The sequence below is a fragment of the Parasteatoda tepidariorum genome, chromosome 8 (assembly GCF_043381705.1).
Source record: "Parasteatoda tepidariorum isolate YZ-2023 chromosome 8, CAS_Ptep_4.0, whole genome shotgun sequence".
NCBI lineage: Eukaryota > Metazoa > Arthropoda > Arachnida > Araneae > Theridiidae > Parasteatoda > Parasteatoda tepidariorum.
In genome coordinates, this window is record NC_092211.1 from 17,437,516 (window position 1) to 17,453,624 (window position 16,109).

At 31.7% G+C, this 16,109-nt stretch overlaps 1 protein-coding gene and 1 long non-coding RNA gene across 2 annotated transcripts; one reads left to right on the forward strand and one right to left on the reverse strand.

Annotated features, from left to right (window-relative positions):
• Positions 1-1,514: 1,514 nt before the first annotated feature.
• LOC107443389 (uncharacterized) lies at positions 1,515-8,209 on the forward strand. The gene is made up of 3 exons (XR_011637512.1): positions 1,515-1,674; positions 4,955-5,114; positions 7,881-8,209. It is a non-coding gene; the product is annotated as an uncharacterized lncRNA (long non-coding RNA).
• Positions 8,210-11,040: 2,831 nt separating this feature from the next.
• LOC107443391 (zinc finger protein 813) lies at positions 11,041-15,747 on the reverse strand. The gene has a single exon (XM_016057238.3). It carries the CDS (start codon positions 13,608-13,610, stop codon positions 12,450-12,452), a length of 1,161 nt encoding a protein of 386 aa, XP_015912724.2. The 5' UTR covers positions 13,611-15,747; the 3' UTR covers positions 11,041-12,449.
• Positions 15,748-16,109: the final 362 nt, after the last annotated feature.

Genomic DNA, 16,109 nt, shown 5'->3' on the forward strand with positions numbered 1-16,109 from the left:
GTGGTGAGTTCGATTCCCATCTGCCGAAGACTCCCCGTGTACAAATTGGTGACTGGTGCACGCTAAATCTGTCGGGGTCATAAAGTTCTCTAAGTTCTCATAATTAAACAATACTTCTGGATATGCTGGATCGGAAAATGATCGTACACTGGACCAGGTTAAAATTACGATTTGCGGAGGGATGGATGGTGCGTGAATACCCCCCCCCCTGTAAAATGGGATGTAACGGGTGCAATGTTTGCCACCTGATTATTCTCCGAGGTATTTCTTTAACCATCGCCAATAACCCATTGTTTAGCTCTAGTGCAATGTAAATAAAATACCAATAAAAATACCAATATAAAAATACCAATACTTTTTATTAATCATTTTTGGGAAGAACCAATGATCCTCTCTACGACAGCCTGGGTTCATACTCAAAATCCACCATCTGTTCTAACGTAAAGCTTGTCTCAATTCATTTAAACTCATGAAATTGATAATGATACTATACAATAATGATGTCATAAAGTTCAATTTTAAGATATCTTTAAAAGATATCTCAGATCTATCATCGCTGGTGTGCTCATTAAAAATAACGGCTTGTCTACCCTTAAACAAGCATTGTTACACAGATATGCAAACTGTGTGATCGTAACAAATTACGGCTTGTAATACTTGGCCGAATTGAAGAGCAGACAGTACAATTTAGAGAAGAACATCGCAATTATGGATCCACGGTTACAGCGGGATTCAAACCCGCTACCAAGCATTTTGGCGATGCTGCGATAATATTCGACCTGGAAGGTCCATAAGCGTATATGAATACAAACATCCTCAAATAGAGCGAAATTAGGTTGCTGGTAGCTAAACAGGCAAATTCATATTTGAAAAAAAGCCCGTCACGCTTTCCTCCGAAGCATGTCAAGTCCCGCAGTGGACTGATCGTTAAGACACGGTTCCCAGCAGATAACCGAAGTCAAGCATCACTGGTTACGGTCAGTGTGCGGGTGGGTGACCACTTGGATCAGTCTGCATAGGGACCGAGGGTGTGCGGTATTGGTCCTCGTTAAACTGTGCTACCGTAAAGTGCTCGACTTCGCGCGCAGGTCGTCGGGCTACCGAAGGGGGTTGCCATCCCCTCCGCAGAGGATCAAAATTGTGATGGCATGTCTTCGGATCATCCTCCGAGATGTTTCCCAGACCGTCGCCAATAGCCCATTGTGCTGCTCTAGTGCGACGTAAATTAACAACAGCAACAACCGAAGCAAGTCAATCGAATTCCCTTTCTTTTAATGGCAGGCACTTGGGATGTATTGTCCCATTGACTTCAGGAATGCCAGAACTGCTACTCTCTTCTCGTTACCCAGTGGGCACCTGTGGCGATACCACGGCGGTGGATCAGCGTCACCCACGTCACACAACCACAAACCCGTTTATAGGGCAGGTCACATTCACACAAAGGAGAAAGAACATAGAACACAGAGAGAAAGAAACATCCATGCAGGATTCGAACCCGCAGCCATCGGCTCCACAGTCAAGCACGCTAACCACTCGGCCACCTGGTCGGCAGTTAATCTAATTCTAACCACTGGAGATTTGGAGCGTTGTTTGGACATGGAATATTTTTTTTAAGAAATAGTTATTAGCGTTTCATACCGCGTAATTTGAAAGAAATCAAAAGGGTTCCAAAATGTAAGTAGAAAAAATATATTATTGATCTTTTCTCATTAATGAAGCTTCAGAATAGATTATCAATGGTTAGCTCGTTTTGAGACATATCTTTAATTACCCAGAGGAATTAAAACTTCGAACTTCTTGCTTTAACTTCAAAGGTTTATATCGCAAACACTGAGTTGAATATTAGTCATTAGCATTTTAAACAGAATCACTGAAAGAAATCATAAACTATTAAAAATTTTATTGAAATAAAAGTTTAGAAATTGATCTTTTTTTTCTAATTAAAATTGTTTGGCTTGCTTTGATCAACTTGAATACTTTTAGGACATTATATCTGCAATAATATTTTAAGTTTCAAAAGCTTATTTTAGATCAAAACAAACTGCTTTATATAGGCTTTTTCTCTGAAATATGAATACATAATTATGAAATTTAATTGTGCAAGATTCAAAAATCGGCCTGAATTCGATATCGTTGAATTTAAAATGAATAAAAACAATTTTTATTGATTTAATTATTTTAGTTAATTTTTTGTTTTAATATGTTTGAGATCACAAACAAAAAGGATGCCAAATCTAAAAGTGGGTTTATACGAACTTAAAAGAAGAAAACTTAAGTAACCACTTTTTTTTTTTTTCAAATATGTTTCCAGCCGTTACTAGTTTCAGATATTTTTAAACTTATTTTTATATGGAGATGTTAGTTTTCTAATATTTTTGCATAAAAAATTATCTTTATCTTTTTTTAATGTTATCTTTTTTATCTGGTTCTTTAGTGTTAATCAGCTGGCTGTTTCTGTTGAGAATTGGTGCAATTGCTCTTATTCATTCGATTTAGTGACTTTCGAAATTTGATCTTTTAATAAATTGCTTTAGACCTTACTCTTTTTCTTTTGCCTTGAGGGTCCCAATCAAAAACTGTTATGCTCTTAGTTTCTCTGGTTTATGGAAAATGATCAATCCCTCTTCCCTTACGTTTCTTAATCTTTCACTGAGCACTTTTAAAAGTAAAAAATAACTCTGAGGATCAAATCGTTTTGCTTTTATGCAAATGTTTGATTTTACCCATATCGAGAAATTAGTTTCGTTCGGAAAAATACGGATTTCTTTCGAAACGGTATTTTTAATTTATTTTTTCTCTGCGTGTAAAAGTTTATAAAGGACTTATATTCATTAAATGTACACTTGTTAGATCCTTTGAAAATAAAATTTAAGACGAAAAAAATATGACCTTATCGTATCGCATTATAAAATGATATGCATTATTGCCTTCTCTCTACTACTTCCTACGTAGCATAGAAGTGTGGACACTAGATTGAATTTCAAAAAAACCTGATAAAAAATTCCAATTCTGACTGTCGATTGGAAAATATTCAATGGGACGCTGTGATGGCTTAATTTATGATTACATTCGTTTCTGCCTTGCAGTTGTAAGAATTTGTGTCACAAATTTTATGAAACCACTAGATACGTAAAGTTCTTCTAGACCCGCTATAGATACTTGAAGCTTCTTCTTTAAATGTTTATTGCTTCGTGTTACGTAAAACGTGACATCAATGCTATGTTTCCAGTCCATAGTGAACGGATTTTGCACTTTCATTAAAAATTCTAAGTTCTGTTTAAGTCGAAATATTTTTATTTTTTCAGAGTTCATCGAAAATTACGAAGCTGCTTTGGGCTTTGTGCAATCTATTCAATATATCTTTATCAGATCCGCTTTGTTTCTAATAATACTTTCAAATAACTGTTGTGAAAACTTTTTGAAACAATCGTCCATAATTCTCGATTGTTTATTATCGTTTCAAGAGATTTGCTTCCATAAGAAATATGGGCTTCATTGAAGCTATTTTCTTTCTTCCTCTCTTCGCTTGAAATAGTTTGTAATCTTGTAAACAACGATGCTAAATTTCAACTTTAGTTAGTCGCTTTCGCCTCTCAAGTTCAGCTTTGTTTTACTAATTATGTGGAACTCCCTGATACGAAATACTGTATTAGATTCTTGCTAATTATAACTTACTATATAATTCTTTCTTCCCCACTCATCTAGTTCAAACTTTTTAGGAATTTCTCTAATTGTTTAATTCCCTTTTTTTAAATTTGCTACTCGAAAGATTTTAATTGTTAAACTGGCTTGATTATCGCCTAGGCCCCATAGGCATGGGCCTAGTGCACACAATTTCTCAGGGGCCTCAAAAATTAGTAAAAAGTCTAATGGAAGGTGGGATAGCTTTGTGTTGGTTTAAGTACTAAATAAAAAAAATAATCACAGTTTACAATAAAAAAATAATTCAGCTAATCAGTGACTTTTAGCAAAAATCACTGATTTCAATTGTTTGTGATCACCAAACTATTTTATTTTGACACAACATTTTGTTGTTTTATATTTTGCTTTAATTTATAGATACGTAAACTTCATCTTAGAAAAATAATCTTCAATTGTCTGCTTTCAAAATTTCTTAAAATGTTTATCTTGAATCATGCAGTAAAATATATTCTTTTTTATTGTTAGGATTAATTACTCGAAATATTTGGCAAACTTCAGTAATTTAGTTTCAAAATATTTTGTAAGAGGCCCGGAGAATTTNTCAGCTTTGTTTTACTAATTATGTGGAACTCCCTGATACGAAATACTGTATTAGATTCTTGCTAATTATAACTTACTATATAATTCTTTCTTCCCCACTCATCTAGTTCAAACTTTTTAGGAATTTCTCTAATTGTTTAATTCCCCTTTTTTTTTTTAAATTTCCTAGTTGAAAGTTTTTTATTTTTACCAGGGCTTGATTATCGCCTAGGCCCAATAGGCATGGGCACACAATTTCTCAGGGGCCTAAAAAATTAGTAAAAAGTCTAATGGAAGGTGGGATAACTTTGTGTCGGTTTAAGTACTAAATAAAAAAATAATTACATCTTACAATAAAAAAAATAATTCAGCTAATCAGTGACTTTTAGCAAAAATCAATTATTTTAATTGTTTGTGGTCACCAAACTATTTTATTTTGACATAACATTGCTTTGTTTTATATTTTGCTTTAATTTATAGATACGTAAACTTCATCTATAAATAATCTTAAATTGTCTGCTTTCAAAATTTCTTAAAATGTTTATCTTGAATCATGCAGTAAAATAGATTCTTTTTTATTGTTAGGATTAATTACTCAAAATATTATGTAAACTTCAGTAATTTAGTTTCAAAATATTTTGTAAGGGACCCGGAGAATTTGGTGGGCCTTGTGCCTGAATTTGTCTTGATTGGTCCCTGATTGTTACATAATTCTTTCTCTTCGTGAACTTAGGTGGAACTTGTTGTCAGGAATTGCTGTCATTGTGTTGATGATTCTGGGTGTTTGCTGTGGATTTCTTAGAGTAGTTAAAAACTACAAAAAAGGAATATTGCTGTATAAAATACAAATGGCACAACAAAACTCATCAACGTCACTGACATCCAGAATAACGGTAAGAAAGATCTTTTTTTTTAGAGTATACAGTGGGCAAAATATCACCTTGAATAACTTTTGAGCAAATGATTGGATTTCGGCGAACTAAGCACCAATCATAATCATACAACTTAATTAGAACTAACTATTAAGAAAGAGATGGTAAAGGACACAAAAACGTACTTTGACTGAATAAAAGTACTTTTGTTTCGATGGGTTTGGAATTTTGACCATCAAAACATTTCGGTAGCCGCAGTCTAGAGCAGTGGTTGCCAACTGGCGGCCAGAGAAGCATTTTTTTGTCGCAACGAACTAAAATATATTAGTTGCTTTTTTTTCGATCAATTTTCGTAAAAAATCTATATGGGTTTAAAATACTTTTCTGTCGTTTAAAAAAAAACTAATTTCTTAGTTTCTGTGAAATTTAACATAACAACGGTGGAAAAAATTTATTTCTCAGGGTTTACATCCAAGAAAATATTTAGACAAACACAAAAATAATCGCATACCTCTTTTTTATTTCATTTTCTTTTTTTGTATTTTGTGAATATAATTTGGCATGTGCGTTTCCGAAATTTTCTAGAAGAAATTCTTTCATTTAGCTTTTTGAAACCATTCATTTTGGACGAAATCATTTACATTTGTAAATTTTAAAACGCATAAAAGAGGGAATGAATATCATGTTTTATTTAAATTCCTTGAACTGACTATCGCATGAGCGGAAAAGAAGAAAAAAATTAATTTCAGAGATGTTCGAGAATTTTTTTTTTTTTTTGTTATAATTCCTAATAAAACGAAAAAAATCTTAATTTCTCACAGAATTAAATTTAAAAGAAAAAAAAATTGTCACTTAGTTTCTGATTAAGAGAAGATTCAAAATGATACGTGACAAGATTTATTTGTAATGCTTGTTATTTTACTTTTAAATATTAAAAAAAAAAAATTTGATAAAATAATATTTAATGTTCCTTCAAACATAAAAGTCCTACATAAAATTTTGATAAAGTTGTGGCCCGCCATTTGACTCGTGTTTTTTATTGTGGCCCCCGGCCACATGCAAGTTGGAAACCCCTGGTGTAGAGCATATAGTCTCAATAGTTAGGCAGGAGAGAGTTCAAAAGTTCAGGATACTAAGGGTCGATTTCATTNGTAATATTTAATGTTCCTTCAAACATAAGAGTCCTACATAAAATTTTGATAAAGTTGTGGCTCGCCATTTGACTCGTGTTTTTTATTGTGGCCCCCGGCCACATGCAAGTTGGAAACCCCTGGTGTAGAGCATATAGTCTCAATAGTTAGGGCAGGAGAGAGTTCAAAAGTTCAGGTTACTAAGGGTCGATTTCATTTTTAGCGTTTTTTGCTACATCTTGGAAAGCTTTTAAGCAACTCGAAAACGTTTTGCACACAATTATAAAAATTCTTTATCCAAAGATAATCCATGTAAAAAATTTTATTTTATTTAATAATAGTTGAAATATTATTGAATCTATTATTATTGAATGATTATTTTTTATTACTGTTATTTTTTAAACTGTAGATTTGGATAGTTTATATTTCCTGCAAATATCAGCTTGATTACATCCATTTTAAATTTTTCTGATTATGCCCATTTTATCATCAATAGAGAACGTTTTACGTTTACTGCTCGCCATAGTTAAATTTGAGAACTGAACTGAGAGCAGAAAGGAGTTGAAATGAAGGCCTTATCAACACAGATTAGTGTCCAACCCTTTGACCAAAAATGAATAATTACTCATTCCCTCTGACAGAAAATGCATAGTAATCCCAATGACACCTTACAGGTGCATTATCTGCCTAGGTTGGAAGCATCTGCTTGGTTTGTTTAGGGATGGAAAAGTGAGATAAAAGAAGCAAACAAGAAAAAATACTTATCGCTACATTAGATTGTTTTAAAAATCAGTATATGTATTTATTTTGAAGTAGAAATTTCAAAATTTTTACAAAAAAAAAAAGGAAAAAAATCAGTCGAAGACAGAAAAAAGTTGCATTATATCCAACTTCTTCACTTTTTTGGTTCACTATATTCACAAAAATAACATTGTACATGTATAGCAAGGCACGAGACCGAACATTTCGTTCACAATATCCGGGAGTTTTGTTGAGATACCTGAAAGTGCAACGCTTTCGGAACAAGAATTCTGAAATGGTTTGGGCTGAAGTGTCAAATAACGGAAAATTTCCTCGGAAATTCATCGATAAAGGGGCAAAAATCAATACTGAATATCACAAAAATTAAGTATTGGCTACGCATTTGTTGCCACATGCTGACAGATGGTATCCAAAAAAGGATTGGCTATTTCAGCAAGATTCTACACCGTCACACCTAGCTAAAACAACACGGGCTCGGCTCCATGTCGATTGTACGAAATTTATTAAGCAAAAAAATTTGCTCCCATCTTCACCAGATCTAAATCTTTAAACTATTGTGTTTGAGGTATGCTAGAGTCTGAAGTTATGCTAAGCAGCACAGAAATTTGGACTCCCTCAGAGCTTCTTTATTGCATGAATGGAACAAATTACCTCTTAAAATGATTCGTGCCGCCATCGGACAATGGCTTAAGAAATTATTTTTAGCAATCGATAAAGAAGTTTGAGATTCGAATAAATTTTAAGGTAAATTTCCATTTAGTGTTCATCATATTTGTGTATTTATTATTTTCCATTAAATATTTGTACAACAAAATGATTCGATATTTGTAACAATATTTTATAGCCACCATTAGTTTCAACGGAATTCAAAACGATAACTTTATTACATTTACAGCCTTCCAGAAATCGTCAAAGAATTGTTACCATTCCTCGGATTGAAATTACTGAACCAGCAGAGGATGTTATGGAAACAATAGAGGTTTTCAACAGGTATTTAGAAAGACCACCCTCTTACGAAGACCTGGATCCACCACCGTATGACGTTGCAGTCCAGATGTGAACTTCGTGGCCAATTATGTGAATAGAAAAACCTGGGCGAATTGTTTTTAAAGAGTTGTAATATCATAGTTTTTAAGCTCATTTAAATGTGCGATAAAATATTTTATTGCATACAGATTTGTATAAAGATTAAGAATAAAGAACAAAATAAAGTGTTTTAAAATACATTGATTGGCGTACATTTTATCTTATCTAGCTTGTAATAAACTTGTTTTTTTCCCCCTCAGTTATGGAATTTAAAAATTCGTTGTCGAAACAGGTTTTTTATTTTATAACCGGTGTTGAACAGCAGACTCAATTCTGAGTTTATGGCTCAACTAATAATCTGTATTGATGTTGGAGGTGATTATACTGAAGGTACTTTTCGTACTCCAAACTGACACATTTCCTATGTATGCTAATTTTAGTAACAAGATAATTATCAGTTCAATACATAACTATCTGGTAAATTATAATCTGCACTATAATGTGGGACAGTTTCTTTAAACAGTAACTTTTCAAATTCTGGTATTTCTTTTTCTTTAATTTATGAAAATCCGTTTATTTATTCTAGACAGTTCAAGCAATAAAATTTTATCTAGGTTATGTGGTCACATAATAAATTGTTTTAAAGGTTAATTATTGGCACACTATAAAATACTTTGTCTTTTACTATCCTATGATATACAAGACTCTCAGCGGCGCGACAGCCCATAGAGGGCCAAGGCCTACTGTGCCCATCTAAGTTTTCTTGACCTTGGGCTCTGAGGTGCAGGAGCAGATGTTCCGGTCAGGTGGTCAGTCGGACGCGGACCCCCAGTGTTTAGTTCCAAAGCATGCTTGGAACTCATTTATCGACCCATTGAAGGGATGAAAGGCTGAGTAAACCTTGCCCGGCCCGAGGATCGAACCAGGGACCTGTGGCACGACAGCGCGAAGCGCTACCGCTCAGCCACCGGGTGTTATGATATACAAGAAGCAAGGTTAAATTACCGCTCTCATTTGATCAATTTCAATTAGCACACAATTTCAATTTCTGGTGTAATATGTCTTATTATATATAAATACTAAATGATAGGCTAATAAGAAAGAATGCGATCACCCTAAATTCAAAAGCTTTGCATTTAGAAGGTCTAATTATCTACTATAATATTAGGTCACTCACCCGAGATCCCCCATGTTCTAATCCCAACGATGGCTGGTCTATACGAATTCCGAAATTTTTTCTTCAATTTTTGTTTATTAACCGAGAGACTTTTAATTACTTCACCGGATTTTTTTTTTTTTCTTTTTAGCTCTATATTTTAAGCACATCATCTGTTTATTGCGGACGAGTTCATATCACGTCAGTAGGTCACCAATAAGGGGATGTTTAATTCGACCATGTCAACCTTCATCTATCAAAAGGTACCTCCAGATAAAATTAACATGCCTTATATACTAGTGAATTGGTATTTAAGATTTATAGTGGTAGTNTCTCTAGTATGAACAAGATAGTGTCCTTCAACAAACAAAATATTCTTCCTATTTATTTCTCCGGCAAGGAGAATGAAATCTCACCAATCTTCTAGCTAGATGTTCTTATCTAATAGTTCCTCCATCTGGGGGAGAACTCTGCATTGAAATACAAAATAACCAAATATGTGCGAGACAGGAAGAAAAGTTTTCTAAGGATTTACTATACGTAATTAGAAATACTTCCTAAAAATCATTTATTTCCTGAATAAGAGGAAAAAATTGAAACTATGTTAGGACAACCCACAGTTTTATGCTAAGGAAGATTGCTAAAATGTGTTTTAAGCTAAGGAAGATCACTTGTGTTTTGACGTAAATCTTCTTTTTTTATTTGATGTTTGAATAAATATCAGCTTACTATAATTTTTTAGCTAAGCATAAATATTTTTATTTTTAAAATATGTGGTTGAATCTATCAAAATTTGATTTTTTTATGTAGAAATTATGTTAAAAAAATAAATAGAATTCCTAAAAGAAGTTTTCTAATTAATGAAGTTATCAAACTGTATTTTCATAGCATGTAAGTTCATTAGCTGGAAAAAAATTGGTTAATTAACTTTGGCTAAATAGTAACTATTCTTTTAAACTAAAAAGTCGTTCCTAATACAGTAAAAATCATAATTTGTTCAGGAAAAGATAGTAACATCATGTCTACATATATACAGTTTAATGAATAAATATTATATGCTAAATCTAAGAATCATGTGCACTAAATATAAAAACCATTGACAGAAAGATTAATCAAATTCAATTAAAAAATATCGATATTTTATATCAGATAATTTATTTTCTAGATTCAGTAGTTTTTATATCAGAAAATTACGAAATGTATTCTGAAATTAATAATGAAACTAACAGTGAAACTACATAAACATTAAAATGAAATAAGCTATTGATGTTAAATATTAATTAAACTATAATGATTGTGACATAAAAATAAATTATTAAAATTAAATAATTATTGAATATAAAAATTTTCATTTCTTCTGTCGAAAATAATTATTTTTATTTCTGCTCCAGCAATTAAGTAAAAAGTAATAAAATTCAAAAAAGGTTTTTTAAACTTTTCTGACATTTTTTATATATTAAGAAAATAAAAGCAATACATTAGAATGTGAAAAACAACAATAATATATTCTACCATTCTATTACGGAATAGAGATTTTGTCTGCTCTTTAACTTACCAGAATGGAATTCGTAATCATCTCACACTGGAATTTAATTCCAGTATCAAAAGTTCGTAATAAAGCCATACTGACATTCACGGAATTCTAACGTCATGAGAGTATCATTCTGGAACGGAATTTAATTCCATAGAGCTGTAATAAGAGTCCCAGAACAAAAATAAAATGCTAAAGAGCAAAACCTGATTAACTTCCTGATCTGAAAGGGAAAGTATTAAGTGTCTAATCAAAAATTGGTGATGACAATGTCACATAACTAGAATAAAACAAAAATTCATGAAAGAAATAAAAATTTCATAAAGATGTTTTCTAAAAAAATAACTTTCAAGAGAGATTTATTTTATTAATTCTCAAGCACATAATTTTCACCCAGTAAAATAAAATATAATTGATATTAGTAATCTAATAATAGAGTCTTCGTAATTTTGCAGAAGAAATTAATTAACGTCAAATATGCTAGTTAAGAAGTGCATGCGATATTTTAAGTTATGAAATCAGACACAAAAACACACCTTTTTGAAGTTTGGATCAATTATGTTATTTTTATCTCTTTAAATATTTTGCGAGGAGAATTTTTAAGAATTTTTTAAGCAAATTCAAAACTTCATACACACAATTATAAAACTCTTTTATGCAATAATTCCATTCAAAAAATAACTTTTCTTAATATTTATTGTTTTTAGTTAAGAATGGTCAAAAAAAATTTGAATTGTAAGGTATAGAATTTTTTGCATCATCCAGACCTGCTAACCTTAGAAAATAAAAAAGCAGGAGACTCTTTCTGTATCACGACATAGCGCAATATTGAAAATTAAACCTGATTCACATTTCTTACTAGAAGTTTATTTCAAAATATATTACTTACATTACATAAAAAGGTTCTTTAGAATTATATTAAAACACATCTTTTGATTTTTTTAAATTTAGGAAGAGGTTCAAAATTAGCAAAATATGTCAATAATAAATACAATACTTTATAAATGTATTTCTTCTTATTATTATTTTTTTTATAACTGCTACTGTTTTAAAACTGCAGATGTTGCTGATTTAGCAATATTTAAAAAAACTGCCATCTATAGAAAGTGAAAAAACATTTTGCCTAATGGTATCCAAGATATATTTCCTCTCCGATTTTGCCATTTCATTTGTTATTGCTGTTGTTTTGGTTCACACACACCGTAATTTTTAGCGATGTTGCTATTGAGGGAATTTTTTCCAAATAAATGCCCAGCATGATCTAAAGCACAAGTTGGGAAGGAAATTGCACAAATTGTTTTTTCTTCCCCTCTATCCTGAACTAAATAGAAAAAAGCAGGAGAAAACACCCTGAAGGCCTCAGGGCGAAGATTTGAGCTAAAAGCAGGAGAGTTGGCAGGTCTGCATCATCTTAAAGAATGAAATTTTACATGTCAAAATACACGAAATTTGTGAAAAATCGGTTATAAAGTTCCTGACCAACTGAATTTCGTAAAGACAGATATTTAAATGATCCAGAATATTTAAATGTTTTATTTTATACGCAGCATGCGGTTTCTCTTCAATAGAAACAACAGCTTTAACTTAAGTGTTCTTTCTCAGTGATTATTTTAACATATAGGAACTGTGTGTATGAAGAAAATAGTAGTAAGAAGAAAGATACTGCATAAAAGTACCGATCCAGTATGCACAAAAGAATGTTCATTTAAATATATTATCTGTGAGATTGTTTTATCACACAGATTACACGATTAAGGTTTTTTCCTAGTATGAACAAGATAGTGCTTATTTAAACTTCCTTTCTGATTAAATGTTTTATCACATGCACTACATGAATAAGGTTTCTCCCCAGTATGTACAAAAGAATGTTCATTTAAATTTCTTTTTTTAGAGAATGCTTTACCACATACACTGCATGAATAAGGTTTTTCTCCAGTATGCACAAGAGAATGTTCATTTAAATATATTTTCTGCGAGAATGTTTTATAACACACATTACACGAATAGGGTTTCTCTCCAGTATGAACACGATAATGATGGTTTAAACTACCTTTTTGTTTAAATGTTTTATCACACAGACTGCAGGAATAAGGTTTCTCCCCCGTATGGGCAAGAGTATGTTCATTTAAATAAAGTTTCTGTGAGAATGTTTTATCGCACAGATTGCATGAATAAGGTTTCTCTCCAGTATGTATACGATTGTGTTGCTTTAAACTTCCTCTCTGTTTAAATGCTTTATCACACACACTGCATGAATAGAGTTTTTCTCCTGAATGAACAAGAGAATGTTCATTTAAATTTCCTTTTTTGGAGAATGTTTTGCCACACACAGTGCAGGAAAAAGGTTTCTCTCCGGTATGTACAAGAGCATGATCATTTAAATATCTTTTCTGGGAGAATTTTTTATCACAGACATTGCATGAATAAGGCTTCTCTCCAGTATGAACAAGATAGTGTTTATTTAAACTACCTTTCTGTGTGAATGTTCTATCACACATATTGCATGAAAAAGGCCTCTCTCCAGTATGAACACGATAGTGTTCACTCAAGTTTTTTTTGTGTGAGAATGTTTTATTGCATACATTGCATGAAAAAAGTTTCTCTCTAGTATGAACAAGATAGTGTGCTTGTAGGTTAAATTTCTGCGAGAATGTCTTATCACACACATTGCATGGATAAGGTTTCTCCCCAGTATGAAGAAAAGAATGTTTATTTAAAGTAAATTTGTATGAGAATCTTTTATCACAAATGCTACATACATAAGGTTTTTTTCCAGTATGAACAAGAGAATGTGCATTGAAATGAGATTTCTGTGTGAATCTTTTATCACAAATACTACATATATAAGATTTTTCTCCAGTATGAGAAAGTTCATTTATGCAAATTTCTTGTGAGGATGTTTTATCACACATTTTACATGAATGAGGGGATTTTTTTTACTGATACAGCATGAATAAGGCAACTTTACAGGATGAACATACCAAATGATGTGAAACTGTTACAATATGCACTACTCGAATAAGAATAACATATGATGGTATTTATATAACCATTACTTGGTATTTTAACGCGAGTAATATGATTAAATAGTATAGTTATGCATATTTTTTTTATCAACTTACAACATGAATTGCATAAAATAACTTAAGTGGTCATTTCGAAGATGGTCACAGTGTTTTCAAGTGTATTTATGTTATGTATATTTATTATTTTTGTATACAACTTAATATGTTTTTAATAAAATGTCAAAGAGAATTTTTCAGGATGTAAATGGTTAAGTTTCTGCTCACAACAAAATATATATTTTCATATAAATAAGACACTTTGGATGGATAAAGCTTCCGTATGGCGTGAACTAAATCTTTCTTTCTTTTTTTTTTAAATTATCTTTCTGTCGAAACTCTTACTGCACAAACTTTTAGAAAGGTGTCGCTTCACGACTAATAAGTTTTATCACACTTATTGCCCGAATAATACTTTTGGGATAAACAAATAAACCATGTACATACAATACTTATTGTGAAAAATGTACGTATCTAGCAAGCAAACATTTTTCAGAAAATCATTCTCATGCGATTGAGAACCCGATAACAAAAATTATGTCAAATATTACAACATTATTTCATAGTCAGAGAACAGAAATTATTCAACTATTAATGTTGATACTATCGACCGATATACACTCTTTTTAGAATCAAAAATATGATTTTCAACTATTTGTTTATATCGGATCGAGTGCTTAATATTGAATATGCAAAAGTTTCCGACTGCTTATTTTCTCTCAACACTTATTTCGTTGAACAACTTTGAGCAGAAATTTAAGTTGAGAAATGTATAGCCGATCGATGCGCCATCTGGGGAAAAGATCGGTTCCATGCCTTTGACCCTCCTCCCTTTACTCTCCTCCTTTTCAGTTATGTAGGAATGTACTACGATATTTTTCCTTTTCTTAATATTTACTATAAAATTATTTTTTTACATTCTATGACACCTTCTTTTAGAACTATATTTAATGTAGTTTTCAATTCTATTTAGTTTTCCAACTTAAAAGATTTTTATCTATATGAAAATCAAGACAGAAACTAACGTACAAAAAAATTTTGTAGTCAAAGAACATTTTACTTGGGGATTCTCTGGTTATATAAAGCAGGTAAGTGTTATAGTTTTGTAAAAAAAAAATTACTTGTAAATATTTTTTTATTCCCAGTGTTGTTGTTCATTTACGTCGCACTAGAGTTGCACAATGGGCTATTGGCGACGGTGGTCTGGGAAACATCTCTGAGGATGATCTGAAGACATGCCATCTCAATTTTGATCCTCTGCAGAGGGGATGGCACCCCCGTTTCGGTAGCCCGACGACCTGCACGCGAAGTCAAGCACTTTACGGTAGAACAGTTTAACGAGGACAAATACCGCACACCCTCGGTCCCTACGCAGGCTGATCCAAGTGGTCACTCACCCGCACACTGACCGTAGCCAGTGATGCTTGACTTCGGTGATCTGCTGGGAACCGCGTCTTAACGATCAGTCCACTGCGGGACTTTATTCCTAATTTGATGATAGTTTCGGACAGAATGGATTTCTGCATCTAATTAAGAATTTTGATTCTTTATTTTACGTTTTTTAGTTTATTAATGATATCCCATTAAAAATCTAAACTTTTCGATGAAAATAATTGTCTGCAAAATAAAATATATACGAGTTTATCACTTATATCAGTGTTTTTGTATACTTTATATAATTTGATTTTAAAAAAAAACTGTGTTGTAAAATTTTAATAGACTCGATCTTCATATTAGATCATGAAGTTTAGTAGAAAAGTTTTTCAAGAATTAGGCTTTTTCTTTCAGAATATATAGATACATATTATTTTTACAAGAATATATAGATACATATTATACACCATGTGGAAATGTAAAACAATATCTTCTGAAATACATTGAAAAACAACTTGGATTTAGGATAAAATCGTGACGAACAAACGGCGTCAAAAAGTGATTATTTAAATGTGAAACTCGCATGCCATAATATATTTTCCCAGTGGGGGGGGGGGGGGGNCAGGGGGGGGGGGGGGGAGACGGGTCGAAAGTTTTCCAATTTTTCTAAGTAATATTCTAAGAAAATATTTCTACTTTTACAAACATCGTGTGCACATTCTTATTGATATTAAATGATAATTTTTTTTTGTAAATAAATAATTGATCAATTTATATTTATTCAAAAAATTAATTAATAGAATATTATGCAAATAAAAATTAATTTATGGCATTTTTTTAAATAAAATATTATAAATTTAAGAGTTGTTAAAGTTTACTTACAAATTTAAAGTGATACATAACTAAATTGTGTTATTTAAAATATGTCCATTGAAATTATTACAAATGTGAGTGATTTTGTTTCCATTATTTGTT